General features: G+C 44.0%; 1 protein-coding gene across 1 annotated transcript in view; it reads left to right on the top strand.

The window, feature by feature from the left end:
* Positions 1-1,217: 1,217 nt before the first annotated feature.
* PDE10A (phosphodiesterase 10A) overlaps positions 1,218-26,081 on the top strand; it is a 49,875-nt gene continuing 25,011 nt past the window's right edge. The window contains exons 1-5 of the mRNA XM_040448699.1: positions 1,218-1,763; positions 4,066-4,149; positions 6,727-6,877; positions 10,364-10,519; positions 16,278-16,450. Of these exons, the coding sequence (XP_040304633.1) occupies positions 1,621-1,763; positions 4,066-4,149; positions 6,727-6,877; positions 10,364-10,519; positions 16,278-16,450 (707 nt within the window). The 5' untranslated portion in view covers positions 1,218-1,620. The remainder of the gene's footprint in view (positions 1,764-4,065; positions 4,150-6,726; positions 6,878-10,363; positions 10,520-16,277; positions 16,451-26,081) is intronic.

Here is a 26,081-nt window from a genome sequence, read left to right on the forward strand (position 1 = left end):
ACCTCATCTGGGTCTTTATTTTTAAGGTAGGATTTTTTGGTAAAACGCATAAGATGGGTCTTGTTTTTTATCCGGTCTGGCAATTTTTGCCTCTTACCCAGAATGTTTCAACTATCACATTTTATGTTTAAGGATAAATCCCCCGTCTTGTTGATTTCCTTTTACCTCTCTTTCTTCCTTTAAAATGGAATGGTTTTTTTTTACGATTTTAATTTATGAAACAGCTTTTAACTTACTAAACTCTTCTCCATGAAGAGTTCTTTAAGTTTCATAATGAACCTGTTCGATAATATATAAGGATGCAACTAATTCGTTTGCAGGATTAACTGATACTCACCAGGGGAGATGGAAAGTTATGTGAATTTAAGCCAAAAATATTAGTGGCTAGGGAACAAAGCTCCGAGTGTGATGTTTAAGAACAGCCAGTACTACGTTTATTCCATTTGGATGGAACTGCGTAGTTTTCGGCATATCTTTTTCGAATAGTATAACTCAAAATCTAAGTATTGAAATAAATCAAACTGAACCCAGACCTTAACATCACCGTGGCACAAATTATTAAAGCAAAAGCTTGACACCTGACAACATACATGTAATTCGTGCTTTCATTTTAAAATATGTGATTGTTTAAAAAAAATAAAAATAAAAATAAAATAAAATATGTGATTGTTTAATAAGAACAAAAAGTCTTATTCAGTAATAAAATATTAAAAAATATACTTTCTATTTTTTATCTTTTTAAATTTCTATTTTAGTATAAACAATATATCCACACATTGTATGTGCATGTAATTGCTAAAGGAGTATATATTTATTAGGCATGCATCTCTAAAATTCTTTTACTGATAAAGGACTTCACGATTAAACATTGTCGAGACTGCGTGGACCCGAGGACTTTGACGTCACCAAGAATTAAGATAAATATATATTTTTTAATTTTTTAATCTTTATTTATTTTTGAGAGAGAAAGACGCAGAGGCAAAGTATAAGCAGGGAGGGGCAGAGAGAGAGGGGAGGCACAGAATCAAAAGCAGGCTCCAGGCTCTGAGCTGTCAGCACAGAGCCCGACACGGGGCTCGAACCCACAAACTATGAGATCATGGCCTGAGCTGAAGTCAGACGCTTAACCGACTGAGCCACCCAGGTGCCCCTAAGATAAATATTTTTAAAAGAAGATTTAGAAAAACAGTCTCAGCTCCTGACTCATTTAGTCTCTGTCTCAGTGTGTTTGGGGTGCTGTAACAAAATACCATAGACTTGGTGGTCTAGAAACAACAGACGTTGGAGTTTATCCCAGTACTGGAGGCTGGGAATCTAAGAAGAAAGGGACCACCAAGTACCAAATAATCTCACTATCCAGAGAGAATTGCAGAATTTAATAAGCCTTTTAAAATGGAGATACAATTTAAAAAAATCCGAGGTGTTTTGTATCTTCAAAGGCACATGTGTGGGTGTCTTCGTTGTATATGGAAATGTATGGTGATTATAGTTAATGGATAATAGTAGTGTTTTCAGTCATAGTTCTGACTGATTCTTTTGTACCGAATTCTGAACTTTAGTGACATAACTACTTGAAACGCTCATTTAATTTACCCTTAACTTTGCGGGTTTGCCATCCAGATGTATCACAGGATCCGACATTCCGAGTGCATTTACCGGGTGACGATGGAGAAGCTGTCCTACCACAGCATCTGTACCGCGGAAGAGTGGCAAGGCCTCATGCACTTTAACCTCCCGGTGCGCCTCTGCAAGGAGATCGAATTGTGAGTGTTTTGTCCTGTTGCTTCCGGAACAGTTTTAACTTGATTCCGCCTGACACGAACTGGGTGTACAATTAGTGTCATGGACCCTACGTTACACGTGCTCTGTGGGTTCCCATTTTCCCTTCCACCGTGACTTCCCTTCTCGTGATGGAAGGTGGAAAGAAAGGCCACGCCTCTTTTATCTTTAGGAAAAAACATCTGACCGCCATTTTGAAATGGGTTAACTGAGATGTTAGCTTTTTCTCGTTAGTCTTCCGCCTACTTCACACCAGATAGTACCTGATGTTCAAAGTGGCGTTGAAGATCAGGGATCTAAAAGTTTCTGTTACCGTGCAATTTTAAATTTAAAAACTAAATTTTAGGATTTAGTAAGAATGAGTTCACCTTTCACATTTTCTTTTCTTATCCTGTGTTAATATATGTGAGTTCCTGGTGGTAGGACCTCTGATGATATGTATGTTCATTCTAAGTGCAAGCCAGCAATCTCCCTCTCTCTCTCTCTCTCTCTGCCCCTCTTCTGCTCTCACTCTCTCTCTCTCTCAAAAATAAATAAACGTTAAAAATTAAAACTTTAAGTGCAAGCCAGCACTCAACTACATACCAGAGATCTTCAGAAGTAACCCAGAGCTGATACTTGCCCTATCATCGGAACTGTTCATTAAACAAGAAGGCCATCAGACTGAGGTGACTCTAATGCTGGAGCAGCTGGCGTAAGCAAACCAAAATCTAAACCCAAAGGGCCTCAAGGCTACGTGATGGAAACCCCGAGGACGGCCAGGCACGGACAGCCAACTGGGCCTGAAGCCACAGTCGGCAGCAACTGCCTTGCTTGGCTCTTGCAGCTCTTCTGCACCGGGGTCTCTGCTGGCTCCTGTCCCTACAGGCTTCCCACTGCCCTGTTGGAATAGATTTTTGCTCAAAAGAGCTCTTAACGATTTCTTATTTGCCTCAACTTACCCTCTGATGGTTTGTGTACAATACACATTGTGATAGAATAAGAAATCTGTATATTTGGTCTTTGGAGCCGGGTCCTGGCTCAGAGCTCCTAAACCCCTTGAGTTTCCCGAATGACCAGAGGGAGAGAAGTGTCTTTTCTTGTTCAGAATGAACCTTGTTCAACCACACTTGAGTTTCTGCTATTGAAGGACTCTAGGAGGGTGGGGGCCGGTTGTCCAAGGAGCCAACCGCGTGGTTAGGGGGTTGTAGTTTTCAGCGCCACCCTCAGACCTCCTGGGAAGGGACAGGGGCTGGGGATTGAGTCAGTCACCAGCGACCAACGATTTAAGCAAATGTGCCCGTGGAATGGGACCTCCAGAAACCCTCAACAAGGGGTTCGGAGGGCTTTCCGGTCGGCACACACGCTAGGTGCCAGGAGGGTGGTGCCCCTGCCGAGGCCTGAGAGCCCACCCCTTCCCCCGTGCCGTGGCCCATGAATCTCTTCGTTTGCCTGTTCCTGACTTGCATCCCTAATAATAAACTGGTAGTATTAAATGAGGTGCTCCCCTGACTTCTGTGAGCCGTTCTGCCTTGCAACACCCGAGGTGGGGGTTGTGGGAACCTCAGCTTTATAGCTGATGGTCAGAGGGGTGGACGGCCTCACGATTGGCACCTGCAGTCGGGGGCAGTATTGCGGGACCGAGCCCGTGACCCACGCAGGCTACGCTAGCTGCGGTGGGGTCGGAAGTACACCGCGTTAGAGGGCATCATCGGTTGGTGTCTGCAGAGGGTTGGAGAATTGCTGGGTGTGGAAAACTCACACGTGTGGCGTCAGAAGTGTAACTGGAGGAGGATGGTTTCTTTTAAATAGTTTACCGCCGTGTCTGTGCGGGTTAAATCTTAGTAGTTAAATTAGCAAACGGAAAATAGGTAATAACTTCAGATGTTTGTATTTATGAAGTGTCTCTCTGGATTTAGATGGGAGATAGAATGATTTTCCACTCTAAAAAAAATCGCTTTCCCCCCTTGTCTGTAAGTTGTGTAAAACACATGTAGGATTCACAGCAAAGTTATTTTGTATCCTCTCATTGCTCTGATAACGACCGCAACATCATTTTTTAGAGATTGTTTCATAGAAGATTAAGCAATGGCTTAAATATTGGGCTAAGTTCCTGAGGGAATGTGTGGAATTTCCTCCTGGAAACATTTAATACAACAAAGATGTGACTAAGAACGCAGGAAGAGAGATGGCTAGACTCTCAGTGGTTTTTTAGTTTCTTAAAAGACACAAAATTAAATTACTTTGTTTGTGTTTATGTTTACCCTAATTATATTTACTAATCAGCCTTGTGTTCTTTCGTTTCAGATTCCACTTTGACATTGGTCCTTTTGAAAACATGTGGCCTGGGATTTTTGTCTACATGGTCCATCGGTCCTGTGGGACATCCTGGTATGAATGACCCAGAAACTGCCTTCTTAACCTCTTGAGTGATATGACCTCTTCCTCCCCCTGCCTACATGCCTGGCCACTTCCTTGGTCGAAAACTATTTGAAAAGATGCCTTATATAAATAACTTTTTTTAATATTTAAATTAAAAAAGGCTGAGATTACTGGACAAGTTGATTTTCAGATTTGGATTTCCCTTAGGGCTACCCCTGAGCTCTTTGCCAGGGTGGCTGTCCCTTGGCTAACGACCCTGTCTCTACTAGGTGATGATAAAGATACAGGTGAAAATTACCTTAGGCCGTGTAATGGGAAGAGGTAGGGGTTATTTCTCCACATCACTACATACTATTTTCAAGTGTGTCTTTGGAAAGTGTGCATTAAATTTAGCGTCAGCTTTCAACCTACATGCTGTATCTGTTCGAACAGGTGTGAAGGACACAGGTCTCCTAATTCAGTGCCAAGTGCTTTATTAGTGATTTCACCGTGGTTCCCTTTCCCTGTGGGTCTTTCCCCCTCTTGGGGCCTGTCCCAGAGACCCTTCATGACTTTCCATTTAACTTTTTGCAACTTAAACACATACTTAAAATGCAAGTAATTAAAAAAAATGCAAGGACTAATTTTCTTTTTCTCTTTTTCACTCATTTAATCATAAAGTGGCTTATGGAGGCCCTTAGTTTCTCTGAAGCTAAATTGTCACTCCTTTGCCATTGAATTCTCTGCCTTCTCCTACTTTTATTGGTGACTTTTATAAGTTGCTCTTTTGAAAGAATGCACACAGGGTAATTAACAACACTTATTTCTTAGATATCAGTTGAGAGTTTGACCCGTTGGAACTCTTAAAAATGGCCTACCTTATTCTTCAAGGACATTTGAAAATCTTCAGTGGAGGGGCACCTGGGTGGCTCAGTTAGTTGAGCGTCCTACTTTGGCTCAGGTCATGATCTCGTGCTCTGTGAGTTCGAGCCCCCCGTCGGGCTCTGTGCCGACAGCTCGGAGCCTGGAGCCTGCTTCGGATTCTGTGTCTCCCTCTCTCTCTGCCCCTCCCCTGCTCATGCTCATACTCACTCTCTCTCTCTCTCTGTCAAAAATAAATAAAACTTTTTTAAAAAATTTCAAACAAATCTTCAGTGGAGAAGAGTAAAGGTTATATATTTTTAGAAGTTCTATGGACTGTCATCTTCCTGGTATTTCAAAGAGCCTTGTTCTATATTGATGTGCTTTTATTTTATTTATTTTTTTTTCAACGTTTTTTTAATTTATTTTTGGGACAGAGAGAGACAGAGCATGAACGGGGGAGGGGCAGAGAGAGAGGGAGACACAGAATTGGAAACAGGCTCCAGGCTCTGAGCCATCAGCCCAGAGTCTGACGCGGGGCTCGAACTCACAGACCGCGAGATTGTGACCTGGCTGAAGTCGGACGCTTCACCGACTGCCCCACCCAGGCGCCCAGATGTGCTTTTATTTTAAGCTGCCATAAATTCCTTGAGAGAGTTGGTAGGGACTTAAATAAGTAGAAATACATGAAATATGAAAATAAAATATAATAACAATGTTGCATGATAAAAACGTATCATTGGGCGCCCGGGTGGCTCAGTCAGTTAAGCATCCAACTTTGGCTCGGGTCATGATCTTACGGTTTGTGAGTTCGAGCCCCTTGTCAGGCTCTCTGCCGTCAGCGCAGAGCCTGCTTTGGATCCTCGGTCCCCCCCCTTTCTCTCCCCACCTCCCCCCCAACTCTGGCACGTGCGTTCTCTGTCTCTCAAAAATAAACAGACATTAAAAAAACGTTTAAAACGCGTCATATCGTTCTATGTACGGTGTCAGGGTTTTGGCGTGGCCGTTTGCCACTTAATAATTTGAGTGCACCACAATACTTCGAGAGGATAATCACTCATCTAGGAAATTCCTATGCTATATTTGAAGTTTGGGAATCTGAATATGCTTTTTTGGAAAATATTAGCTCATAATGCCCTTAAGCAGGGTGATGGTACGTTGCTGTCTGTCGAGCACGGTGCGGGGACGTGAGGGTGAAGTGAGTTAGCGACACGCTCCTACGCGCCCCTTCTGGTACTGGCCCCCTGGTGGGCCAGCGAGTGTATCAGATCAGAAGCTCTGGAAAAGTCCTCCTCTCTTAACCAGCCAGAGAAACAGAAGGGAAGTGATGAGAGAGGCTTTGGCGCTCCTGGACCCAGTCACTGTGCACATTTTCATAGTTGCAAGTGTATACGGGTACAGATGGATGTGTTTCTTTTTTTTAACGTTTATTATTTCGAGACACAGAAGGTACGGGTGCACCTGAGCGGAGGAGGGGCAAAGAGAGGGGGGGAGAGAGAGAGACAGACAGACAGACAGACAGACAGAATCCCAAGCAGGCCCCGCGCTGTCGGCACAGAGCCTGACACGGGGCTCGATCCCACGAACGGTGAGCTCGAGACCTGAGCTGAACCCAAAAGTGGGATGCTTAACTGACTGAGCCTCCCAGGCGCCCCCAGACGTACGTGTTTAAACCAGAGCTCTAGCGAGAACGTATCGGCTCTTTACCGGTTTCTGTCTTAACGGTTTCTCCTCTTCTCCGCACAGCTTCGAGCTCGAAAAGTTGTGTCGTTTCATCATGTCCGTGAAGAAGAACTACCGGAGGGTTCCTTACCACAACTGGAAACACGCGGTCACCGTGGCGCACTGCATGTATGCCATACTCCAGAACAACCATGGGCTTTTCACCGACCTGGAGGTGGGCGTCCACACGCTTTTTTTTTTTTTTTTTTTTTTCCCTCCATTTCAAATAACACGACTGGATTCAGACGCTGTATGTCTGGAGCCACACCTTCCGGATGTGGCTCCGTGACCTGTTCCCCCAGGACGGTTCGGTAATTTCGTAGGAGCACGCTTTTAAAGTGGCTGTGCCCGTGTGTTTTTCATATTATTTTCTATCACAAAGGTAGATACAGAAATTCCAGCTTCACCAAAACATTCCCACGCCCCCCCCCCGCCGAGGAAACACTAGTTTTGTAGGTTTTTTTTCCCTGTTAAAGCTTCAGTCTTCTGGAAGCTTTGTTACACAAACCAAGTAGATTTTTCTCACTGCCCTTGTGTCCTGGGTAGTGTAGGCAAATCCTACTGATTTGAGAAGCCACAACATGAAGAGCAGTGAGGACGTAAATGATCTCCTGCCTCGTGAGGAGCCGGGCTCTGTGATGCTTCACGGACCCACCTGACTTTACACACCCAGAGCCGGGGACAGACTAAGAGATTTGGGGCCGCCTGGTCCTTTCCTGCACCGCTGGCCGGCCCCTGCGTCGTCCGCCCCACCCACCCCTCCGTGATGGGAGCACCTCGGGCCCAGCCGAGCTGACCGCCAAGCATGTCCTTTCCCCATGTGGTCCTGGAGGTGCCCGCAAGAAAGCCCGACTCGAATCCCCCTCCCCTCCTCCCTAGCCCTCCTCCTCCCCCGCTTCAGAGAACGTGTTGGCCATGCCGACAGGAGGCTGTCAGCTCGGTGACGAAGACACAGCGCTTCTCTCACGGGCACGTTCACACTAGAGCCCGGCACTCCTGAGGGCCATCCTGTGCTCGTCCCGTCCCGTCACCCCAGAGTCACAGTCTGGGCAGGAGACTCGGAAAGTGCATTTTAGAAAAAGTGTTGACATTTTTGCTTTTTTATTGCTAATCTCTTGGTAGATCTTGGTTAGCCTAACAACTTATTTATTACCAAGAAAATGAAATTTATTCTTTCTTCATATAAATTATGCTGATTTTCCACTCCATGAAACCCCATATTTTTGAGACATGCAGCATTTTTTCCATTCAGTTCCTTCTAAGAAAGCAATTTCAGGAATGCCTGGGTGGCTCAGTGGGTTAAGCATCCGACTCTTGATTTCTGCTCAGGAAACGATCTCATGGTTGTGGGATCGAGCCCCTCGTTAGGCTCTGTGCTGACAGCATGGCACCTGCTTGGGATTCTCTCTCCTCTCTCTCTGCACCTCTTCCCACTCATGCGTTCTCTGTCTCTCTAAATAAACAAACAAACAAACATTAAAAAAAAAGAGAAAGCAGTTTCATTGTCTTCTTCGCCAGAGGATAGTCTGTGATTTTGACAACCGTAGAAACCATCTTTCAGGTTGCGTTGAAATGTACATTGAAAAAAATGGCAAAGTTTAAGATAAGTGAGAAAATGTAGTGGCCACAAATGAACTCTTGTTTAAGCTCTTAGTTTGTTTTTAGAATTACATCATTATGTTTTCACAAAACCTCAGGTCCTTTTGCCTGAAAATGATCCCAAAATAATATGTGTAAACATTTTAAATATGTTTTTTAAAAAAGGGTATTTAATCTCTAAAAGAGCTGTTAGAAATGATCATTTGATCTTGTTAAAGTAGCATATTAACAAAAGTAACTCCTCGCCTCGTGAATTATTTTCACATGCTTAATTCTGGCATACGTTCAGTAAAACTATTGAATATTACGTCAACAAAACTAAAATACATTAAAAAAAATTGAGAAGAGGTACATAGGAGTTTTTCTCTATTTGTGTATCGTGCAAGATTTTAAAACCTTGGAATCTCTTACCAGATTCACCCTGGGTAACACAGCAGCACAAAATATGGGAAAGACCCCAAACCCAAGTGCTGCTCAGAACATAAGTAATTCAGTTATCCTATGGCCAGCGAGCCTGTGGCAGTGGAGGGGCGTCTGGGAGGCCCCCCCCCCCCGCTCGTTAGGTTGTAGGAGAAACCGTTGTGCCCAGGGAGGCTACGAAAGGGGCAGGGCGGACACAGACAGCTAACCTCGTGGGGTTTCTGCAGACCCCCTCCTCCCTGCCAGCATCTGCCTTGTGTGGGCTGTGACCACCCACTCACCGGAACACCCGCCAGGCTCCTGTCCAGAGCTGGCCTTGCCGCTTGACCTCGTCCCTGCCCTGGTGGTTCTTCCCTCCCTCTCCTCCATCCGTGCGGTCTCTGCTGGACTGTCTGGTCCACGTGTGGGAGCACCGTGTTGTCACCTCCGTCGTAACGCACCCTCCGCCTGCCGTTCCTCTCGGCTCCCCCCTGAGTTCTTAGCTCCCCGTTTCCCCAAACCCGCAGAACAGCTGCCGCAGCGGCTGGCTCCAGTGCTCTCCCCGATCCTCCGGCCCACCTCCCCGAACACGCTCCAGCCCAGGTCACCAGCGCCCTGCACCGTGCCAACGGAGGGTCAGCGCCCAGCGTTTCGCCCCTTTCGGTCGCTGTCTCCCCTTGGCCGCACGACGCCCACTGCTCTGCCAGAAACCCTGTCTTCCTTCCCCGGTTCCCGCAGAAGATGGTCCGCCTCCCTTCTCTGCCAGGATTCTCTGTCCCCTCCCTGCAGCCCTGCTTCCCTCCTGACCCTCTGACTGTCGGGACAGACCCACCTGCCCCCTGCACCCACCCCTGCGCTCTCCTCCCAGGACCCCCTGCTGCTCCCTCGCTCCCGCAAAGGTCTGCTCGCGTGGACTTTCTGTGGCCTGCCTTGCTGTATTAACCCTTCACCCCCTTGCACCCGCTCTGTGGTCTCTCTCTCTCACCGTACAGCTGGCCATTTTTTCACCTGCCGTAGGATTTACTTCTCTTCTTCCTTGTTTGTTTGTAAGAACAATAATATTGTTGGAGTTTAACCCGGAACGGGTTTTGAATGAAATGCTGAAACGGTCCCCTCCTACAGAGTTCCTTGCCCTGTAATTCTTGGGAACGTTTGCTTTAATTTGATAACCACCATGAACTTTTCCCCGGAGTTGGGCAGGAACACTCAAGAATGATTCAGTTGTCTATTTTAAAAGCAGAAAAACGGGGCGCCTGGGTGGCGCAGTCGGTTAAGCGTCCGGCTTCAGCCAGGTCACAATCTCGCGGTCCGTGAGTTCGAGCCCCGCGTCGGGCTCTGGGCTGACGGCTCGGAGCCTGGAGCCTGTTTCCGATTCTGTGTCTCCCTCTCTCTCTGCCCCTCGCCCGTTCATGCTCTGTCTCTCTCTGTCCCAAAAAGAAATAAACGTTGAAAAAAAAAAATTAAAAAAAAAAAAGCAGAAAAACAACGAAAGAGGTTAAGAAAGAAGACAGATCATGTGGAACTTCAGAGATTCCTAAGGATGTTGGCTGTTCCAATGGCAGGACTCTGTCCCCACGATAGGAATGATAAGCTGTAAATCTTCTCCTATCCGCTTCTTTGTTCTGAACATCTGTGCACTGGATTTTTTTTTTTTTTTTTTAAGCGCAAAGGGCTGCTAATTGCGTGTCTGTGTCACGACCTGGACCACAGGGGCTTCAGTAACAGCTACCTGCAGAAATTTGATCACCCCCTGGCCGCCCTCTACTCTACGTCCACCATGGAACAGCACCACTTCTCCCAGACGGTGTCCATCCTGCAGGTGAGACCTCACGCCGCCTGCCCGCCCGCGGCCTCCGCGGTCCCCTCCGGGAGGTTCTAGTGGTTCCGAGTAAACGCGGGGTTTCGGTTGGGCCTCCTTCAACAGCTGCAGCTGTACGTCCCCGCAGAACCTCGTGTGTATATCCTCAGTAGGTAATTGTGGGGCGCTCTGACCATGAACCCTCGGTGAAGGTTTTGAATACGTATCTGTTTTGCGGCCACGGTCGAGTTTGAAGTAGGTGCTCCTCTAAGGCAAAGTGTGTTTCGCGTGTTGTATTTCTTCACACGGATCGTCATGTTCTCAAACCCCGACATACTGGACGTACACCTGGAGGGTTGGGCAGGTCCAGGTTTAAGTGCACGGAAGTCCTTTTAGTTGTTCTTTTGTGTGCATTCTTCTCAACTTGCCGCCTTTAAGGTGTTCTTGCTACTTGACCTAGACTCAGACAGCATCACCGAATCCATACCCTGACGTGACCTAAAACCTCCCGTGGGGGTTGTGACAGGGAAAGGCGTATCAGGGTCATAAACAGATGGGCCTATCTCTGTTCAGGAAAGGCTTCCTTCCTTTTCTGGAAATTACCGTACTCTCTGCTGATTTGACATTTTATGCTTAGGATACTTCTCTGAGTAGTTCTCCTCAGACCCATCTAACTGCCCCCTTGAATTCCATTTTGCTAGCAAACATATTCATTGAGCTCCTCCCAGCCGCCAACACCCATTTTAGGCCCAGGGGTTGTAGTAAGAACGAAGACAAGTTGTCCCCTCCCCTCCCCCCCCCGGAGCTCTCGGTGTGGACTGAGGGAGGTCTGCATCCAGAGCTCTGCCCTCACACTGCCATTCTCCCTGCGCCCCCCGCCTTCTCTCTGGGGTCCTCGTGGTCACCGATAGGCTGTGGCTGTCACACCAGCGTCTCAGACCAGGGCGCAGGGAGACTTCTCTCTCCAGACACCTCAACTCAGCGTCCGATGTGACCAAAATGGGGGCGGCCTCCACCACCCAGCCGCCACAGGGGGATGACCTTGGAGTCACTGTTCCCCTCGCCCCCAACGTCCCGTCACCAGGGCCGGCCAGTTTTCTGTTTTGTCAAGACCGCTCCAGACTTGACCGATTTAAGGTGATATCCAAGAGGAACAGTAAAAATTCCAGGTTCCAGTCACTAACCTATGAGACAGTAATGCATTGTTAGATTGCATGGATGTCCGTGATACCTCTGTGTATCTGTAGAAAAGATTATGGAAGGTTTTGCCTGCCCCTGTCCTGATCTCCACAGATACCCAATGACTGTGGATCTGGAACTATCCTTCCCCTGTCAACATGGCCCGACAGAAGATAAATAATTTGGTATATAATGGTACAGAGGCCAGCTTAAATCTGTCCTTTTCTGCGGATGCCTTCTGAATGGATAGAAGTGATCTTTGGCTACCAAACTGAGCTGTGGGCGTAGGGGTGTATTTGCCGAGTGTCCTTTCTCCCCCCTCTGCGCTGACTGCAGAAGTCATCCTGGAGATTTGGTCCTTTTCGTCACCACCATCATCAGAGTAATCATTCAGTCACTCATCAGGCATTCAGTATAAATACTCTGATAGTTATTACTTAATACTTGGTATACATAAACAAATCAGAAACTTCAGAATTGTGCACATATTAGCACATTGATTTTTATTACCATTTATTTCCATTTTACAGATGAGAGTAATCTACATCGAGGAGGTTAAGTAACTTGTCCGTTATCATACAGCTAGTGAGTCACGGACCAGGATTAAAAACTAGAATTGTTTGACCCCAAACCCTGAGTTCTTAATTACAGTCCTAGCACGTGGTTTGATACAGTAGGTGATCAGATACCAGAATGCGCATCAAGCTGTGGCGGTCGCGAATGCTCAACGCCACGGGCTTTGTTCATCTCACGTCCCCCGAATGATTCAGCCTGTGGCTTCCTGTGGTGAGACTCGCACGCACCCGGGCCGCGTGGCTGGGGGGTGAGCTCGCTTGGTGGGCATGGGGTATTGAAAGCTGAGCTCCCAGGCCTTCCCTGACGAATCTCTTTGATAGAGCTAAGCAGCACAGGGCTTTGGGGAGAACGATTTATGATTAATAATAATCTGTAAAAGCCTGCTGAGGACAGACGGGTGAGTGTGCCCACCTGCTCCCGTCCTACCCTACCTGCTACCCGTGTTTTAGCCAGTGATTATCCTCAAACAGGCCTCCTCCTGTCGTGACCCTACTAACTACCTTCCCATGATTATTTCAGTTCTGACATGAGGCCTCTGTTGGAACTCTTGGCCCCTGTCACCGTTTCTCTGTGGACACGATGCGCTTGAGCAGCACAGAAATTGTGTGCTTCCCACCGAACACGTGTGGTCGCACGCTGCTCCCTGCACACGTGCGACCCCTGGTCCCTCAGAATCCGTGTCCCCGCCCACGCTCTCCCCGGAGCCCTTGACTGCACCTGTCTCCCGTCGTGCTTCTCTGCCTCTCTCCTGCTCCACAGTGTACTGTGAACTCCTCCACGGGTGCACTTCCCTCGTTTAGGGCCACGGCTAGAGTAGGTACTAAGTATGCTGCAAGTACCCTCACACCCGGGGAGACACTGCGGGCTGAGTACGTGCCAGATGAGCGCCCACGTACGTTCATTTCGTGGTGGGAACGACACGGCCGGTAGGCAACAGCGCCCAGGTGTCGCACCCGAGTCATTTCTGCGTGTAAAATGCTGGTGGTCTTATGCCTGGTTGATGCAAAATGGGACGAACTGGCTTGAATTCGCATAAAATAAACCTCTGACACTGTAACCTGGGAGATTATGGGAAACTTACCAGTTGATACGTAAAAGCATTAATGGGGTTTCATCGAGCTCACTGATGGGAAATTAGAGCTCTTAAAAGAGTTCAAGCTGTTTATCTGCTGCGTGTGGTTACTGTGTGTCCTTATTTTCTGTGCTTTGGAAGAAAACGTGCTGAAGAGTATAGACTGGATCCTCTTGAAGGGAAGGGGCCACTTACTGTTTGGTGTTCATTTATTGCCTTTGCTCTTGCAAAATATTGAAGGAGGAACTAAAAGATCCTCGTTACTACTTTTCATTGTGAAGATCCTCTCCTGAGCTTTTCCACCGAATTCCCTTTAATATCAAAAAGTAGTCAAAGACATAATAAACTGAAGTCGCCAACAAATATACAGATCCTTTAAAATGGGTCTCCCTCTGCCACAGATCATGGATACTTACACTTTTGAGAATCCGATGAAATACTGTGCTTACGAAGGACATGTTCAGCATATGATATGATATATATAATATCATATATAATATACAATATATCATATGCTGGATGTGATATATATATATATATCATATATGATATATATATATATATATATATATCATATATGTATATATATTTGCAGTGAGTTCACAACTTTGTGGTCCCTGAGAGGATTTCTGGAACCCAGGCTAAGAGGATTTCTGGAACCCCACACCGTTTTGTCAACTGTGTGGTAGAATATGTTTAGACGTCATCACGTAATGGTCCGTTGCTGATAGAATGAAGCATTACATGCGTGTCACGTGAGATTCCCCCTCAGACAGCGGTGCACGTGTTCCAAGGACCCACACCAGTCTGATACGTGGTAATGGCTGGGGAGCACGGGTGACAAAGTATTGAAACGGCCCAGCCGCCTCGCTGGAATTAGGGGCAGATGAGAGCAAAGCAGGCTTCCTAGCAGCAGGCAGAGCGGGGTTCTTTAGCCTCCTGCCCTGAGATTTCGGCGAGTGGACGTGGGACGGGGCTTAACAGCTCACGGAATTCGTCCGCCTTCCCAGAGCCCCAGTCCCCTCCCCGTGGTGGCCGACGGGGCTGGTGGCTCTTCCTTGTGCCGAGGACCTGTCTGCCGTCACGTGCACCCTTTGGCTCCGTTGAGTGTCCACCAAGGTGGCCGCCGGTGAGATCGTGCGGCTCAAATCGCCGACACAGCCGATTGATGTGAAACTCTGCCGTTGCTCTGCGGTCACAGAAGAGGCTTGTGCTGTTTCAGCAGATACTTCAGCTCAGCCAGACGTCAAAGAGTCGCGCAGTTTTATGACTTGAGAGTGAAATCACACGTATGAAAACGCCTTCTCAATTTAAAACGTTCCGCAGACGTCAGGCCTTCCTATCGTTATTGTCTGGAAGATACCCAAGTCTGGGGCGCCTGGGTGCCTCAGTCGGCAGAGCATCCAACTCTTGACTTCGGCTCAGGTCATGATCCCAGGGTCGTGGGATCGAGCCCCCAAGTCAGCACAGAGCCTGCTTGAGATGCGCGCTCTCTCTCTCTCTCTCTGTCTCTCTCCCTCTGTCCCTTCCCCCACTGTCTGTCTTCAAAGAAGAAAATAGCCAACTAGAACTAACTCCATTTGCTGCATTTATCATAGGATAATGTAAATATTTATAAAAGCTTAAGAGTAGGTAAGAAAGATTCTGGTGATAGAAAACAAGTGGTGCAGGGGCACCTGGGCAGCTCAGTCGGCTGATCTGACTCCTGATTTCGGTTCAGGTCACGATCTCGTGGTTCGTGAGTTGGAGCCCCATGTCAGGCTCTGCGCCAACAGCATGGAGCCTGCTTGGGATTCTCTCGCTCCCTTTCTCTCTCTGCCCCTCCCCTGCTCGTGCTCTCTGTCTCTCTCTTTCTCTCTCCCTATCAAAATAAGTCAATAAACTTAAAAAAAAAAAAAGAACAAGAAAACGAGTGTGCATGTACAGCCTTATTTCAGCATAGTGGGAAGGTGACAATGTTTTAGTGAGATGTCTGACTTTGTAAAAAAGTACACTTCCATAATTTCAAGTTTTTAACGTATCAGCCAATAAAGACAGCTTAAAACAAGTGAAAGCAATTAACCATCGATTACAGTAAGATTGTGTTGGCTAATCGTGAATAATTGAACAGTAATTGATGAGCCCACGGTTGAATGCGTCTTTATTATTTCAGTCTTTCTTGTTTGAACAAATTGGCCCATTTTTATCTCAATTACCAATAAAGGCTTATAATTCTCAGAGGAAGAAGTTATTATAAAAAGTTTTTAAGAGATTTCATAAGCAAAAGAATAGCTTCTGACGAAATACAGTCCAAATGACCCACGTTTTGGTCTTGTCTAGGCTGACGGTCTACCCGTCCCACCTCCCATGAGAACAGAAGAGAGGTTGGGCCCCAGTGTCTGCACCTCAGTGACATGTGCTTTACGTGAAAGTGCTGTTGCCTGTAGAGAGAAACTTTAATATGCCTAACTTAACTATTTTGAGGTTGTGGGACATTTTGTTTTAGGATATGGAAAATGTTTACTGTTCATTAGACTTGAAGTGGACAAAGATACACGTGACTTTTTAAGCCCATTAATTTCCAGTATAATATAAAAAATGACCAAAGGCTTGCATTAGTTTAAGAAGAAATGTCCTTTACTTAAATGCATTTTCTAGTCCTTGAATTACTTACTAGAACTATCCAACACCAAGGTATGTATGCGAATCCCTGGGATTTTGTGGTAGTGAATGATGTTACAGTCGTTAAAGGATGCATTTACGCGGTAGCTTGGGCTTTGTAGCCTAAAGAGAAACCGCAACGTTGATTTCCTTCATCATTACAAACTGTTCTTTTGTTTCCCCCAAACGTGTCATTTGTGTGCCAGATGCCACTGGCCAAACTGTGTTGTTTCACGTGACGGGACGGGGACGTGTCGTGAGATGAGAGCTTGTGCTTCCTATTGGTGGTGTTTCTTTGTGTTTTTTCCATAGCTGGAAGGGCACAATATCTTCTCCACCCTCAGCTCCAGTGAATACGAACAGGTGCTTGAGATCATCCGTAAAGCCATCATTGCCACAGACCTGGCTTTGTACTTTGGAAACAGGAAGCAGCTGGAGGAGATGTACCAGACCGGATCACTAAACCTTAATAATCAATCACATAGGTAAAAATAATTTTTCAAAGTTTAGAAGCCTAGGAAGTATTACCTGAATGAGCGTATCCTTAAAAACAGAAATGCAGTTTAGCATACGTTTGTATTTGAAAGCAGAAATGTAAAAGAAATTGTGTGTTTTCTTTTTGGGTCACGTGCACTTTATGCTGACTTTGCATATTTCCTTGTCTGACACAATTGCTGAGTCCACGGTGGGGATAATTAAAATATGAGTTGCTATTTCAACTGCTCACCCAGGAACAGGTGCTTGCCAAGAGGCCTCTCCTTGAATTTATTTCAGTCCAGGGTTTTTAGTCTTGGGCTTCACAGATTCAAACTCAGATGAAAATGGATTCATTTTTCAGAAACCAGATCATCTTGGCCAAGCCAATGTGATTGACGTGTAAAACCCGGATTCCGTTTTACTGATCTACAAACGTGTATTCTAGTTACCGGCATCAGAATATGGGCATTCGGTGTGGTCAGATCACTTGGGAAGCCGAGTGGCAATCCGGAAGCGCATTTCGGACATGGAGTCACAAGAGGGGTTAGATTACTTAAAATGCTCTAATGCAGCCAGCGAAATTATTTTTTCTGAGAAGGTGTCTCTTGCCCGGTGGATTCAGAAATACCTGACGTGTGTTCACTGTGAAGCTGGCCACCGGCTGTACATTAGACCTCGGTCCGCTGGCTAACCTTCCTGCTTGTCACTTGGGAGGTGTGACCGCCAGCTTTTATCGCTAAGACTTTCCCTTTGCCGTTTCCGTGTGTGACCAAGGCCATCTTAAGTGATGCCGTCTTTATCTGAGATTTGTGGACGTCCGTTTAGCGATCTCTTCTAGTCCTGCTGAACTTGGGTCTGTATTCTCTTTGTCCGGGTGCTTTCGTTCTTCCTCCGTGATGCGTTAAGGACTGATTGGAACATTTCTTTCTGGAGGAGTCTGTTTGAAGGGTTTTAGAAGCCATCCATTCAGGTACCACAAACACAAAACACGAAGTCTACTAATGACTACGGATAAAAGTTGCCCTTTTCAAGAATATTATATACACAGGATATAATGCTGTCAATTCCTTTGGGTAAGCCACAGTTGTGGGTGGTTCAGTCCACCTTCAGACAGGCAGATCCGGATTTTGTGGAGCCTGAAACTTACACAATCTGGGGAACCTTGTTTCAAGAAAACAGAGACATCTTATTTTCCCCTCAGGCAGTGTGAACACACTGTCAGGGCCCTCCCGGCATCATGGAAGGGATCAGTGTGTCATGAAGGGCCACAAAGGTTCTTCCCAGCACAAACGTCTTCCGCCTGCAGCCCAAGGGACGCCCGTGATCTACAATGATCGTGTCTCTGAACCTGCAACAGGCTTTGTGTGCAGCTCTTGTAGGAACAGGTGTTTGTTCACAGTTCTTTCTTATAGCGGTGATAAGATGGGGAAAATACTACCCTGCAGGAAGGTAGTCTTCAGCTTACCCAAACCCATTAGCGTACATCTTTTTTTTTTAGGTTATAAGTAAGAACCGTGTAATTAATACCAAGTTTCTTGTATATATTTTTAGCAAAATGGTTACAATAATATTATAAAATAGAAAATTAAAAAATCTAATTGCAAATATTATATTTTGCGCTTAGTGCATATTGTGTGTGTCTTAGTGGTGTATACTGTCTAGTTGTAGAAGATTAAATAATTTGGGGGCAGTTAATAATTTGAAAGGTAATGCATGTTTGTCTAACAATTCAACAAGGGCAGAAGTATATATAAGAAGAATGTTCTTTGTATTTCTCTTCAAATTTTTATTTAAATTCTAGTTAACATAGTGTGATCGAGAGAGAGCATGAGTGGGGGAGGAGCAGAGAGAGGGAAACACAGAATCCAAAGCAGGCTCCGGGCTCCGAGCTGTCGGCACAGAGCCCGACGCGGAGCTCGAACTCAGAAACCGCGAGATCATGACCTGAGCCGAAGTCAGATGCCCAACCAACTGAGCCACCCAGGGGACCCTGCCCATCACCCATTTAGCCCATTCTTCCACCAACCCTCAGTTTGTTCTCTATAGTTAAGAGTCTCTTATGGTTTGCTAGAAGAAGAATATTCTGTTCTTCTGCGTTCCATGCCAACAGTCTATTTGGCATAATATCATCCCAGGCACTTGCGCGCGCGTGTGTGTGTGTGTGTGTGTGTGTGTGTATACATATGTATATATGTATATATATGTATATACATATGTATATATACATATACACACAAATATATGTAACATCTTGTAGTATAGAGTATACATAAAGGCTTGTTAAACCTTTCCCTATATTGATGGTTAGACATTTCTAGTTTTGCAATACAAATAAAGCTGCAGTAAACTTGCTTACTTAGTGTTACCTAGTGGTCCTTTATTTATTTATTAAAAAAAATTTTTTTTTAACATTTATTTATTTTTGAGACAGAGAGAGACAGAGCATGAACGGGGGAGGGTCAGAGAGAGGGAGACACAGAATCCAAAACAGGCTCCAGGCTCTGAGCTGTCAGCACAGAGCCCAACGTGCGGCTCGAACCCACAGACCGCGAGATCATGACCTGAGCCAAAGTTGGCCGCTTAACCGACTGAGCCACCCAGGCGCCCCAACCTAGTGGTCCTTTAAAAATATGTGTTGTGTAGTGCATGGTGCTAGAAATTTATGAACATAATATATTTTCTAAAAGGATTATAGAAACTCACACTCGTCCTAACATATGGGTGAAAACCATTGCTCATTAAATAATGCCATTTTCTGATAGCTCACTGCATTAAAGATCATTTCATTTTTTGTTGACTATTTATTGTTCCTACTTCTATGTATGTGTGTGCTCAGAACTTTTGTATTTTTTGTTGAATTGCTTACTTTTTTATAAATCAGTTTGCATTATATATATTATTAAGGATACTAAAAGTTTCTGTATGTCACAAACATTTTCTTTAGGTCATTTTCAAAAATTCTATTCGGAAATTCTTCTGACCATAAAGAAATTTAATTTCATGAGGCCAAATCTTTCGTTTGTTTTTATCAAATCTGGTTTTCTGTCTTGCTTAAAATGGCCTCCCCTGTCCTCACAGTAATATAAATAGTACTTAAAATTCTATTCATGTATTTTTATAATTTTGACTTTCATAGTTAGATCTTAGTTCTTCTGAAGTTATGTCTTTTATTTATTCCTGGTGGGTTGAATCAATACCGTTGAATTAATTCATTCTTCCACTGGTTGAAGTTCTCATATAAACTTGAATAATTGTTTGGATTCCTTAAATCATTTAAATGCTAATTATCTAATCCTCAACTGTGATCATACTGTTTTGATTACTGTAACTATGTTGAAATTTATCATACATACCCGGTAAGATAATCTTCATCTTCCATTTACCTTCCAAAAACTTTGTTGAAATTGTTAGTTAATAAATGCATTTTTAACATTTTTATTAAAAAATTTGCAGACTTGGGGCGCCTGGGTGGCGCAGTCGGTTAAGCGTCCGACTTCAGCCAGGTCACGATCTCGCGGTCCGGGAGTTCGAGCCCCGCGTCAGGCTCTGGGCTGATGGCTCAGAGCCTGGAGCCTGGAGCCTGTTTCCGATTCTGTGTCTCCCTCTCTCTCTGCCCCTCCCCCGTTCATGCTCTGTCTCTCTCTGCCCCAAAAAAAGTAAATAAACGTTGAAAGAAAAAAAAAAATTAAAAAAAAATAATAAAAAATTTGCAGACTTACAAAGAAGTAGAAATTATATTCAAAGTCTGCAATTTATACCCACTTCCTGCATTCAAAAATTGTTGACATTTTACCATATATTTTTACCTTTCTTTTGCAATGTGCCACTTGAATGTAAATTATAGACATCATGACTTTTATCCCCCTCATTACAAATACTCAGAAAGAAAAAAATATCCTGCTGTCAGTTAAAAATATCCACGTTGGCATTTTGACTGTGGCTGTGTTTATAAATGTAAGTATATTGTCTTCAAAGACATTGGCATGAGCCTTTAATACTGACCACATTTTATAGTTTGTCTACACAGGTCCTGTCGGTTTCTTGGTAAAGTTTATACAGTCGTTTTACAGATTTTTATCACCTATGAATGTTTCTTCCCCCATTTTTAAATTTTTTTTTCAACGTTTTTTATTTATTTTTGGGACAGAGAGACAGAGCATGAACGGGGGAGGAGCAGAAAGAGAGGGAGACACAGAATCGGAAACAGGCTCCAGGCTCCGAGCCGTCAGCCCAGAGCCCGACGCGGGGCTCGAACTCACGGACCGCGAGATCGTGACCTGGCTGAAGTCGGACACTTAACCGACTGCGCCACCCAGGCGCCCCCCCCCCATTTTTAACTGGAAATACAACTTCCAGTCTCCATAAAGTTATGAATGTCTGTATATTTCTCAATTTCACATCATGTGTTTATAAACTTTATTAGGTGCTTACACATTTATGTTTGTTGTGTGTTCTTGGTGATTTGCCCTCTTATCAGGGTGAAATCAGTTCTCTTTTTGTCTGTAATGCTTCTTGCTTTGAGGTCTTCTGTGTTACGAGCCACCCCAGCTTCTGTATGCTTACTGTTTTATTCTTTTCCGCCCCTCTACTGTCATCCTCCCTGTCTCGTTATTTACAGTGTGTCTTGCTCCCAGCAGTAGTTGAGGCCCGAAATTACTAACTTCACAATGGACCGTTCAGTCTGTCTGCATTTAAAGTTACTGTGTGTGTGGTTGTCTCATTACCCTGCTTGTTTTCTCTTTAACACTTTGTTCTTTGTCCTTCCTCGCCTGCCTTGAGTTAGCTGCCTTGAGTGTAACGTTTATTTACTATTGAGGGACAAAGAGAGACAGAGCATGAGCATGGGAGGGGCAGGGAGAGGGGGAGACACAGAATCCAAAGCAGGCTTCAGTCTGAGCCGTCAGCACAGAGCCCGACGTGGGGCTCGAACCCATGAACCTCAAGATCATGACCTGAGCCGAAGTCGGACGCTTAACTGACTGAGCCACCCAGGTGCCCCTTCTAACTGGCTTTTATTGTTACACCTCTTTATGTTTTAAGTGGTTGCTCTTGAATTTACAGTCTTCATTTTTATCAGGGTCTTTGAATTTGTATCATTCCATTTCTGTATAATGTAAAAACCTTAAAAAACAACCCACTTATACCCCTTTTTGTCTTTTATGCTGTTGCTAAGTATTATACTGATACATTTGTTCTGTATCCCAGATAGGTTGCTAACATTTTCAATTAAATAGTCAATTGGTTGTTAAAGAGTTAAAAAGAAAGAAAAATAATCTGTCATATTTTCCCATATATATATATATATGTACATATATATATACATATATATATATATACGTATATATATATATATATATATACACACACACACACAGTTTCCAGTGCTTTGCATTTATTTGAGCAGTTCGAGATTTCTATCTGGTATCATCTTGTTTTAGTCTAGAGAACTTCCTTTAACATTTCTTAAAGTATGTGTTGACAGCAGTTTGTTTCGGCCTTTGTTTATTTGAAAAAAACCTTTATTTTGGCTTTACTTTTCAGATTTTTGCAGGACTGACAATTCTAAGTTGACGGATTTTCTTTTAGCATTTTAAAAATGTTCAGTTGTCTCCTGGCCTTCATTTTTTTTTCCTGATGAGGAGTCAGTGGTCATTTTAATGGTTATTCTTCTGTATATAACATGTCTTTTTATTCTGGCTGCTCTTAAGATTTCCTCTGGCTCCTGGTCCTGCTTGAGGTCCTTCCGCTGAGCCATCTGGGACTGTGGGCTGCCGATTTCAGTGACATGTAGACGACTTTCCACTGTTATATTTCTTCAAATATTTTTTCTGCCCCATTTATCACTTTTTTCCCCTGCAGCTCCCATTATGCATGCGAGAGATCGCTTAATGCCATCTTAGAGGCTGCTAAAACTCTGCATTGTGGTTTCAGTCTTTCTCTTCTCTGTCCCTCTGTTTGGGTTAATTGGTTGGTCTGTGTCTTTAATTCCACTGATCCTTTCCAGTGTTCTTCCCAGTCTGTTGTTACCTCCATCCAGTGGTGTATTTTAGTTTATTTAGCTTATATAGTGTGCTTTTCAGTTCTGAGATTTCTTTTGGGTTCATTTTTGTAGCTTTTATGTGTCTCTGAAAATTCCTGATCTCTTCACCCTTTGTACTCAAATACATATTTTTCTGAAGATTCTTTGACATATCAGTTATTTACAAATTCTTCACACTTTCACCATCTGAGTTTTCTATGAACCTTTTTTGTTGACTGTTTGTTCTCCAGATCATGGAGTACATTTTCCAATTTTTTTAAAAGATTTATTTATTTACTACGTTGTGGATAATATGCTGTGTTATCTTTCTGGATACTGTTACCTTTCTCTGAAGATAATTGACTGTTCCTCTAGCAGCCAATTAAATTCTTCATGGATCACTCTAAACTTACAGATTCGTGCCTTTAAGCATTTTTAGGGTGGTTTCTGTTTCTGTTTTGATCTTGGTCCATAGGTCACTAAGGATATGAGGGAAATAGGAATCCAGATTTGGGACCACAATCTCTGTGGCTCTCTCATGGTTTCACTTGTGAATTCTGTCAAACATTTACGGAAGAAAGAATATCAATCTTATACAAAATGTTTATGAAGAAGGGAATTGTAACCACCTTATTTTATGAAGCCTGCATAATCCTGATACCAACATCTGACAAGCACATTACAGAAAAATCAAAGGGGCGCCTGGGTGGCTCAGTCGGTTAAGCTTCTGACTTCGGCTGAGGTCATGATCTCGGCATTCCTGAGTTCGAGCCCTGCGTCAGGCTCTGCGCAGCTTAGAGCCTGGAGTCTCTTTCAGATTTGTGTCTCTCTTTCTCTGTCCTCCCCTGCTAACACTCTCTCTCTCAAAAATAAATAAACATTGAAAGAAAGGGGGAAAAAAAAGAAATAGTAAATTAAAGATCAATATTCTTCATAGACATAGATGTAAAATTTATAACCAAGTCTAACAATTTCAGTCACACACAAAAAACATATAACAAGTGGCTTTTATCTCAGGAATAGCATTTGCTAATATAATTCACAGGAATATTCAAAATAAAGAAGAAACTATATGATCATTTCAAAAGATTGTAGAAAAAGCATTTGACAAAACCCTTATTAATGGGGGGAATATCTAAGCAAACGAGGAATATAAGGGATCTTATTTAATTTCTTAAAGAGCATCTTCAAAACACTATACCCAGTATGATGATAGTGGTATATAAGTGTTTTTTCCTCAAGTCTAAAAGCAAATGAAGGATGCCCACCATGATCACTTCTAGTCTACTTTGAGCTGGGAGTCCTAGCCAGTGCATTACAGTGAGAAAAGGAATTAAAGGAGTAAGAGTTGAAGGGAAAAAATAAATCTGTCCTTATTTGTAAATCACATGCCATCATCTACTAAAAATAAAATCGTAAGGAATCTCCAAAAAGTCCACTAGACTTAATAAGTGAATTTACCAAGTTTACAGGGATACATGGTCAACATTTAAAAAAAAATCAGTTATTTTTATATACGAATAACTATCAATTGGAAATTGAAGCTAATAAAACACTTTTACTTGCTATGTCGTTTTAAAAAAACACTTGAATAGATTTAACATGATATATAAATCTCTATACTAAAAATGCAGAGCATTTTTGAGAGAAAGAGCACTATATGGCTAGACTGATGTGTCATGATTATGAATTGCAAAAGTCAGTATTGCTAAGATGCCAATTCTCTGCAAATACTCCTCCAAAAATGCAATCCCAGTTGAAGCCCTATCAGGCTTTTTTGTAGACATTGACAAGCTCACCTCAAGTTTAGATAGAAATACAGAAGGTCTAGAAGAGTCCAGACAACTTTGACAAAGCGAAAGCCCAAATGGAGGACTTAACACTACCTGCTTTCAAGGTTTACTATAAAGTACTAGTAATCAAGACAGTGCATATTGGTGTTAGGGTAGACAAGTAAATTGATGGAACAGGGAACAGGTTATGGAAGGCATACTATGTAGCCTGTTGATTTTCAACCGAGGTGTCAATAATTCAATGGAGGAACAGATAGTCTTTTCAACAAACAGCTCTTGAGTTACTGAGTTTTCAGTTGGATGATAGACTTAAATGTAAAAGCTAAACTTATAAAATCTCTAGAATAAAACAAGAGAAAGCCTTCATGACCTTGGGTAGGCAGAGATTCCTTGGCACACAAAAAGCACTAACCTTCAGAGATGTTGGTCAGAAGGTACATGCTTTCAGTTGTAAGATGAATAATGTCTGGGGATCTAAGGTATAGCATGGTGATTATAGTTAATAATACTGTATTTTATACTTGTAATTTTGCTAAGAGAGTAGATCGTAAGTGTTCTTATCATACACACGAACGTTACTGCGCTGAAGGATGTGTTAATTAATTTGTGGTAATCATTTCACAGTGTATACATGTATCAAATCACCATGTTGTACACCCTAAATATATACAACTTTTATTTGTCAATCATATCTCAATGAAGCTGGAAGAAACAAGACAAAAACACTAATCTTCAAGTGATAGATTGGACTTTATCATGTTAAGAACTTATAATTTTCAAAACAACCTTTAAGGAAGTCAAAAGTCAAGCCACACAGTGTGAATGTGCCAAGCCTAGACCAGGTGCTGGATATGCAACAAAGAACAAGACAGCCACTTGCCCTACTTCTGCCCAATGCAGATTCTATAGAGAGACAAAGGGATGTTGGACTTCATCTGAGGGAATGGGAAGGTTGAGAGAGATTGAGACGGCAACAGCCATCCACATTGGCCCAGCTCAGCTCCAGACCAGGAACATCCTCAAAATAAAATTTTGCTCTAGGTACTGCCATGGGCTGAATTGTGTCCCCCGCCCCCCCTCCCCCCCCCCCCAAAAAAAACTCCTGTGTTGAAATCCTAATTCCCAGAATGTGGCAGCATTTGAAGGTACAGTCTTGAAAGAGGTAGACAAAATGAGGCCATAGAGGTAGATCTTAATCCTGTATGACTGAGATCTTTAGAAGAAGAAATTGAGATACAGACATGGCGGAAGACTGTGTGAAGACACAGGGAGAAGATGGCCACCTGCAAGCCAAGAAGAGCGGTCTGGAACAGATCCTTCCCTCATGGTCCTCACAAGGAGCCCACCTTGCAGACATCTTGATCTTGGACTTCTGGCCTCCAGAACTGTGAGACAGTGCTGTGTTGTTTCAGCCACCAAGTCTGTGGTACTTTGTTGCAGCAACCCTGACAGACTAATACAGAGGCCTAAGTGATTTTTCTGTCTTCTCCACTCAAAAGAGCCCAACCGACCCTGGGGGCAAATAGATTTGAGTTTGGGGAGGGAAGACCCTGGCCAGGCCTGGAGACTTCCCTGAGGCTTCCTGGGTAGGGGACAGCCACCTTTTGGGCCTGTTTGGCTGCCTTGTCCTGTCTCATCCCCACCCAGGTAAATTTACACCAGACACCTGTCTTCCTTCTTGGATAGGTAGCAATTAGGTAAGGGAACGTCTCCTACCAGGCCATGGCCTACTGGATGTTCTAACCTTGGATCAGGGATAACAGTCCTGCAGGGAGGACTAGGTTCATTGCTGGGGAAAGAAACCAGGAATCGTACCTTTCAGCTTCT

This window comes from Herpailurus yagouaroundi, unplaced genomic scaffold (genome assembly GCF_014898765.1).
Source record: "Herpailurus yagouaroundi ecotype Mexico unplaced genomic scaffold, PumYag 198, whole genome shotgun sequence".
NCBI lineage: Eukaryota > Metazoa > Chordata > Mammalia > Carnivora > Felidae > Herpailurus > Herpailurus yagouaroundi.